The 8,901-nt window shown below is 35.7% G+C and overlaps 1 protein-coding gene across 1 annotated transcript in view; it reads left to right on the plus strand.

Annotated features, from left to right (window-relative positions):
- The first annotated feature begins 830 nt into the window (after positions 1–830).
- Positions 831–8,901, plus strand: part of LOC107717720 (retinoic acid receptor beta-like) — a 110,559-nt gene continuing 102,488 nt past the window's right edge. The window contains exon 1 of the mRNA XM_016524557.1: positions 831–1,221. Coding sequence (XP_016380043.1) covers positions 1,092–1,221 — 130 coding nt within the window. The 5' untranslated portion in view covers positions 831–1,091. The remainder of the gene's footprint in view (positions 1,222–8,901) is intronic.

Below are 8,901 nucleotides of genomic sequence, written 5' to 3' on the forward strand. Positions count from 1 at the left end.
GAAGTCAGAAAGAGCTTTATTGCCAAGTATGTTTGCACATAAGGAATTTGTGTCACAATCTTCCAGTACACAGAGACAACAACACACAGATAATAAAAAATAAGATGAGAATAAAACACACATGTATACATAAAAAAAACAGACAAATTGAAAAATAAAATAAATTGTATGTACGTGTTTGCTATAGATAGAATAGAATAGGAATTGAACAGAATAAGATGCAGGGTGGTAACAAATAAATATAAGGTTATTGCACATTTATATTAAATAAAAATATACATTTAAACTATAATACAATTTCACATAATTGTAATTAACATGCAATCAAATGTCAGGATGCATTACATTCAGACTAATACTGTATTTCCATAATATACTTATTGCTTTTTTTGTATGTACTTTTAATTAATATTTCTGTAATAAGTCTTTTTATGTAAGCTAAAGTGTAAGTTACTACTTTTTTAACTCATTTTATGTACTGCTCTCTTAGCCCAACTGCAGGGAAGTTGTAACTCAGGAAAATATTAATGTGTAGGGAATATTCTTTCGAAGGAAAAGCTGTGTTGAGCTGTGTTTCTGCTCTCAGCCTCTCCTGCGTGTTGTGTGTGTGTGTGTGTGTGTGTGCGCGCGTGTGTGAATGCTGGTGATGTCACACTGGTGTGGGTCATTTGAAGGTTAGCAGCCTCGGAAGGGTTCACAGAAAGTTCACTCGCATATATTAGGCAACTCAATCTTTCATTGTGTAGGAATGAACTAGTAGGAAATGAGCTGCACGCAGGCAGGAGACGAAATCCGTCATTGCGCGTTTAAACGCGATATATTTACAAAATCATCCCTCATTATAGAGAAGCGCTGTCGCTAACCGGAACGGGACACAAGACCGAGCGGAACCGTATTTATATCCGTTTAGCGATCGTTTTTACTCTGAAAATCGCCAGTAAGGATCGGGATGGATCGCATGATGTCTGGAGACTGTGTGGAAACGGAGAGAGATCTGCGCCTGCCAAGAGTTGATGGAGTTTCTGTGAACAAATGAAGGACAACCCGACTGATATTTTATTCTTTTATTCTTCAGTGAAATAAAGTGCACGATGTTTGACTGTATGGATGTGTTATCGGGACACATGCTGGAGTTTTACTCGTCCAGTTCCTCGTCGTGTATGTTACAGGAGAAAGCGCTCAAAGCGTGCTTCAGCTGGCAACACCGACGCACCAAACACTGTAGGTCTATACTTTTATTCCCTTATTACAGTGACGCATAGGCATAACGCTTCATTCATGATAAATCAGCCTTTATTTCCCATTTGCAATTATTCATTTTAATGAAGGATTCATATTAAATAACAGTTCCAAAAAGTGCCATGGTAATCTTGTGTGCCAGTGTAGTTCAATGGTATCATGCTAGAGTACCATGGTATCTGATACAGTCTCTGTACCATAGTAGTACTATGTTTTAGACATGTCATATGGAATTCTTTAAAGTATGGTAGGCTAATCATTCAGTAAATACAGTATCAGTATCTACCATGATATTGCCATCAATATACTATGGTAGTACTTTTTGTCAGGGTTTGCTCTACACAAACACACACCTGACAAATTATGTTTTAGTTATACAGTTACACTGCTACAGTACTTTTTGAGGTCATCCTTTACATTACTGTAGGTGGAGTTGTAACTGCTTGTAATTACATGTTATTGTTTTTACTATAGTAATTACGGCTACACTTTATTTTAAGGTGTCCTTGTTACAGTGTAATTATACATTTAAGTACTGAGTAATATTAATTAACTACATGTACTTAATATATGGTTAGGATTAGGGTTTGGCTAAGGGTTACTTGCATGTAATTATGCATAATTTATTGTTACTATAATAGTAAGTACACGTAACATGTGTAACAAGGACACCTTAAAAAAGGGGGTTACCATACAGTTTTTAGCATGGACGCTGTTTAGTGAAGTGTTACCAAACATTTTAGTGATTACTTCATGTCTGATCAGTATAGGGCTAATGAAGAATTAAATATTAGGTATTATTTATAGCAGAATGATATTAAATTCAACAAATGTCATAAAGCTTCTCACTTTCTCCAAGTTTGGGTTCTTTAACAAGTCCGAGTTGCTTTATGGTGTGTAGCAATATATATATATATATATATATATATATATATAAAAAGACACAGTGTAAAGTTGTGTCTAAGTTGCCTGCTGCTTTATAACTGTATGTATGGTGTTTTAGGTTGAGTCTGCAGACATCAATTATTCAAAGCCCGTCTCTTAATAATCCCTAGGTGCCCATCCATGCAAGAAAAACAACAAGTGCAATCCAAAAACACAGTCCACAGCTTTTTAGATGCAGCCGAACACTACATATCTGCACTGTGTGGAGCCTGTTTCCCCTCTGTGATTTATGGTCGGTGCAGCAGCTTTAGGAATGTGCTCTGTAAACATTCATGACTTTGACACCCAGACCCGCACACAGATAGACGCAGAAAAGACCACTGAAACCGAACTTCATTATTATTTATTTTATTTTTTTTAAATCTGAGCTTGCTTGAGCGCTCATTTATTGTGGAAGCACATCCTCCACGCAAGTCATCCAATTGTCTGTTTGGTCCTTTACCGTCAAAAGCATTATTTATTTTTACATCCTAATGACCCTCATGAAGATAGCACTGAGTGCACACTCACTGTCATTTCCCCGGCTATATTTGCTCAGTGGACACAAATCAAAGCAAAGTGGCCCTTATCGGACGGCAAACGTCTGACGGTGTCAAGAGCCCACTCAAGCTCCCTGAGATGCCTGTGTTCGCGCTGTACCGGGGCAATTACCACAATCCATTCACTCAGTGTGACTGAATAACATTTGATTTACTGGATGACTCGCATTATATAGTCTTCTTGAGCTCTATCTTGAAATTTCCCCAGACCTGCTTGATCTTGACTAAGGTTAAAATGCAGCTGCAGTTAAATAAAACACAAATGGTATCATGCGATGGAAACTGGCAGCATTTTCACACATCATTATGTCTTATGTATTTGGTTCAGCAGCTACGAGTAATTAAATTATTTTCTATAGTCCAACCGATTCTTTAGTAATCACACAACCCAAATGTGTTTATTCGCATCTCAGTGGATTAGAAAATGATCATCATTAGTGTGTATTGGTAAATTGCTTTGATAAAACAGCTTGTGTTCATCTGTGGTGCAGTGAATTGAGAACGAGAATGAATTGGTGCAAAGATAAAGAGGATGAGCCCCCCCCCCCCCTTTTTTTGTAATTTTATATTTTTCATGGTAATATCTCATATTTTAAATTCCATTTAATTCTTAGTCTTATTTCAACAGGGTCAGCTAAGTCATTTCAGTTAATTTTGGATAATGGAAACCTTTACCGTATTCATTACGGACATGGAAAATGTGAGTTTGCTAAAAACAGCTGCCCTCTCTGAACATATGTTGCAGATATCAGAAATAGAATATAATAATGTTCTCTATCTACATGATGCTCAGTGCCTAAAATTAGGACATTTTTCAGTGGTTGATAATTTATAATTATACAATTTGATATGTACAGAAATTGAAAACATTTTTAATTTACATGACATATATAAATAGTTCAAAACAATTGCATGATCTATTTGTGCATTATTCACTAGGGGATTTGCAGATTCAATATTAAAACTATATTTTGTTGCTGGTTATTATTGCGATTTATTTAAAACCTGTAATTGCATTTCGATGTTGCAGTATATTTAGCATACAGTATCTGTAACTGCATCTTTCTTTCACAAGAAGCAAGAACAGTATGTCTTTCCACTTTTTTTCATTTAATAAAGAATGTGTTGGATTTTTTTCACCCTCTGAGAATTGGACAATTCTGGGGAATTTTCTGCAATACTTTGTTTTTTCCATATTGTTGTGATAGCAGCATGTGTTTTGTCACAACCTGTACATGTGCAACTAGACAAAAAACTAAATAACTAATATAACAAATACATCTTCCTATATACAGTACTATTCTAACAATAATTTTTAAAAAGTTGAAGTGAAGTTTTTAATCTATATATTTGCTAACAATGTTTGTGGTTATTTTCAAAATTGGCAAATATCATCATACTCACTATAAACACCACTTGTCAGCCAGTTTACTGTATTGTGTAATAACATAGCAAATGACAAAATAAATTTATTAATAACATATTGCAAATGACAAAATAAAATTAAAAAAAATGCTGTGTGGGACAGTCCTGGGATCTTTCCTATAGTGAGTTTTGTCATAACCTAGTCCAAATCCTTCTCTGTGTTCAAGTCAACCAGATTTGGGAAACCTATCCAATATAATTTAAGCAGTTTAACACAACAAATTTGTGCTGGGCTCCAAACGACAGTATTCCCAAAACACTAGTCTGTCATCAGAGCTGCTAGCTATGTTTGAACCCTTTAGCCTCAGCGTGTGAAAACATCATAAGAGGCATTTGGAGAGATTAGAGCAAGATATTTATACACCTCCCTCTATTACGCTAGTGTGATATGTGCTAATTACGACCACTGCTCGCTCGCTCTCTGTCTTTCTCTCTCTTTAGCGCTTCACAGGCAGACTTGAAAGGCCATTGGCACAGTGTGCACGGCAAGCTAATTTTGTGCGTCTGTGATGTGACGCCTGTGCGGTGGAAATAAAAAAACCTCTAAAACAACTTTGAAATGGGATGAAGCTGCATGTAATATATAGATGATGGGAGGGCCTTGCTGTTACGATCGATCATACTGAGGGTTAGTGATTTGAACAAATAAAACTTGGGTATATAATTCACCATTTATGCTACAGACATAACTCGGTACATCAAAGAGTCTAGCTTAAAGAGGACATGCATACAAACAGCACTTGCCGTGTGTTTGTATATATATATATATATAAGTGAAAGTGACGTGACATGTGGCCAAGTATGGTGACCCATACTCGGAATTAGTGCTCTGCATTTATCCCTTCCAAAGTGCACACACACAGCAGTGAACACACACACACCGTGAACACACACCCGGAGCAGTGGGCAGCCATTTTTTTGCTGCGGCGTATAAAATGCTTCATTTTGTTCAGTCTGTGGTGTAAAAAGGTTGCATTAGCAATCAAAGAAAAAACATTTAAGCAAAACATGGTCAGGTGAAAGTGTCCAAATAAATTTTGGTCCCAAATTTGTATCAATTTTACTGCTGTTTGACATACAGAATAAACGAGGCATAATTACAGAGGCACATTTCAGAAGACACACACAGAGATGTACAGGTGCATCTCAATAAATTAGAATGTCGTGGAAAAGTTCATTTATTTCAGTAATTCAACTCAAATTGTGAAACTCTAACAAACACTGTTATTGTTCCTAGACTTATTTACACTTTTGGTGCTAATTGTTCATCTCCTATTTTTAATGCATTGTCACCAGATTAATGTGGAATGAAAGTTTGGCAAACTGTAATTTTTTTATTTTTATTTTTATTTTTTTAAAACATGTTACTATGTTACTTTTAGTGGCATTTTTACCCTGAGCCCTGCCTAATTTCTTGATACATGCCAATTGAAAATAACAAATTACTTAATAAAAGCATAAGAATAAAAATAACACTTATCTATTAATCTGGACATTTCACTTCTTATTGGTAGTTAATAAATCTTAAAATAATAGTGTTATTTTACTAGTACAATATTAATGTGGAATGAAAGTTTGGCAAACTGTAATTTTTTTTTTTTTATTTTTTTTTTTTTAAAACATGTTACTATGTTACTTTTAGTGGCATTTTTACCCTGAGCCCTGCCTAATTTCTTGATACATGCCAATTGAAAATAACAAATTACTTAATAAAAGCATAAGAATAAAAATAACACTTATCTATTAATCTGGACATTTCACTTCTTATTGGTAGTTAATAAATCTTAAAATAATAGTGTTATTTTACTAGTACAATACTAGTAGTAGTATACTAGTACAATAGTAATAGATTAGTAATAGTACTATAATACTACTTTTAAAAAGATTAAAAGTATTAAAAGATAAAATATAAATATAATAGATGGCATGGTTACACTTTATTTTAAGGTGTCCTTGTTACAGTGTAATTATACATTTAAGTACTGAGTAATATATATATATACATACTATATGGTTAGGGTTAGGATGAGGGTTTGGATTAGGGTTACTTGCATGTAATAATGAATTGTTATTATGATAGTAAGTGCATGTAATGTGTAAAAAGGACACTGTAAAATAAACTGTTATAGATAGTATTAACATAACTTGCTTTAACTATGGTAGTTTTAAGTTTCTTTAAATTCCTTTTGATCTCCTGCAGAAGCATTTTATCCTACTGGGAATTGTACCAGAAATCCTTTCAGGATTGAACTGAATTTGTTCAAAATTTTTGTTTTGTATTATGCTGTAATTCCCATTTGGATCCATTTGGGAATCCCTTCAGGATTGGTAGGATCCTGTGCACATTCCTTCAGAATTGTTGTTCTCATTCCCACTCTCTCTCTCTCTCTTTCCTCTGGGTTGACTGTGTGCATCAGCAGTGCTGTTTTCGGTTTGTTTTCCCCCCACTGAGTGAATAGTCTGGAATGGTTGTGAGAGTTTCCTGTTTGACCCTGCGGTGGGTTCAGCCAGAGGGTAAGAGTTCAGTGAGACAAGCCATGAGACTTTCTCTAACAGCACAGCTCACCGTTTCTGCTGCCCTCTTCCTGGCCTGTCTGTCATTGTCCTTTACTCATCTACTGGCTGCTCATGAAGTCGCCCGGCCACTTCGATGAGATTTAATCGCCCAGAAAATGGAGAGAGGTTCCTATGCACCTCATGTGGTGAATGTAGCCTGTCACCAGAAAGAGTAAATGGAAATGCCTTTATGTTCCTCATATGTGTCCGCAGGTGGCCTGAACCTCTCGTCTCTGCATTGCGTTTCAAATAAACAGTAATGAGTGAAATGTAAGAATGATTATTTATATTCTGCAGATGTCATCTTTCTTTTCTCTGGTGTAATAACCCAGTGTTATAATGGAAGAATGGCGTTTTTTGCCTACAGTGTTACAGTTATGATTTTGTTATAAATGTGCTGCCATGAGGCGCCACGGTGGCTCAGTGTCGTCTCTAGGGATATGCCGGTATCAAATTGTCATGCTGCGATTAATTGCTAATGCTTTTATCACGGTATATAGTGTTATCACAATATTGAAATTTAGTTGCAAAAAAGTGTTGTCATAATAGAGTATAACAAGTTTAATAACTTTTTTCTTATATCAAAAATAACTGAACATTTAAATACAATAAAGCAATTCACAAAACTGTATAAAGTTAACAATTTTTTCACAGATTAAAGTGCAAAAGAATTATAAAGACCACTTTACAATAAGATCTCTTTAGTTAACCTTAGTTAATGCATTAACATTCACAATGAGCAATAGCTACATTTGCTACAGAAGTTATTAACTGAATATTTAAGTATTTGGCGCTGTGATGAACACAAATCGAAACACATAGCGAAAACAAAAATCTGAACAGCTATTTAAATAATTTAAACACGTTTCAGAAAGAGAAAGTAGCGCAGCTGTTTTGTTTACAGGGTTTCCTAAATGGTTGCATTTCTGCTGTTCAGCACCATCTGCTGTCAGAGAGGGAATGTGCACTTTATCCAGAGCATCTCACGTGCTCCGTCATGCGCTTCTCCTCCGTGCTTGTTTACACTTTGATGCAGCATACAGCGGTGTTGTGCATTGTGACCAGTTGTTGGGAAAGTATTCTTAAAATGCGTTAAAAAATCTGAATAATTTGTAATAAATAATTATTCTCTGTATTTTGAAGTGCCCACGATAACAATATTGTGCATATTCATTATCGTGATATATCGCATTGCCGAATACCGGCACATGTCTAGTCGTCTCACAGCAGGAAGGTCCCTAGTTTGAGTCTTGGCTGAGGTTCCACTGTGTGGAGTTTGCATATAAAGCCCGAAACACACTGCACAATTTTCGGCTGTCCTAGACGAAAGATTGGCATCGTGAAACAATCGTGGCGATTTCTGTGATCGATGCTCCTAATCGGTGGTCCTGTGTCGTACAGTGAGAGAGGTTCAAAGACGGCCGTTGTCACGGTCTTGAGACCAAAGATAGCCTACAATACAGCATGATCATCGCACAGTGTGTTTGCTGCTACGAACCACGTTACTGACCAACCAATAAAACTGCGACATGAAATCAATGCAACATGGTGCTAAAACATAAAACTGCTTACCTCAAGCTCTTATCCCTTCCTCTTTTGCCGCTTCCACTTTTTTCATCACACATAAAAACTGCAACTGCTAAAGTGTGATTTATCATGCTCTTTTTGTTTACCACCAACGCATGCTGATGAAGTTTTATTCTTCTATAGTAACGTGTGTCATAGCGTCAAGTCAAGTCAAGTCAAGTCACCTTTATTTATATAGCGCTTTTAACAATACAGATTGTGTCAAAGCAACTGAACAGCATTAATTAGGAAAATAGTGTGTCAATAATGCAAAATGACAATAGTAAACACTCATTTTTCAGTTAAAGGCAGTTCATCATTGAATAGATACAAATTTGGGACCAAAAAGTATTCAGACCGAGTCCGGGGAAAAAAAATGAAGTTGAGGTTTTCATGAAGCTGGGTGACAGCATGCCCAGGAGACTACTTTGATTGTATCTATTTGCTAAATGAAGTTAACCAACTAACATTATACATACTCTTTTGGTTTCTGTACCCAGTATTTTAAAAATGTACAAATGCAATAAAATATTGGTATCGGTACTCAGTATCGGTAAGTACCAAAAATAAAAGTATCGGTATCGGGAGAGTACTGGAAAAAGTGGTATCGGTGCATCCCTAGAAAATATAA

This window comes from Sinocyclocheilus rhinocerous, unplaced genomic scaffold (assembly GCF_001515625.1).
Source record: "Sinocyclocheilus rhinocerous isolate Xijiao unplaced genomic scaffold, SAMN03320098_v1.1 scaffold2318, whole genome shotgun sequence".
NCBI classification, from domain to species: domain Eukaryota; kingdom Metazoa; phylum Chordata; class Actinopteri; order Cypriniformes; family Cyprinidae; genus Sinocyclocheilus; species Sinocyclocheilus rhinocerous.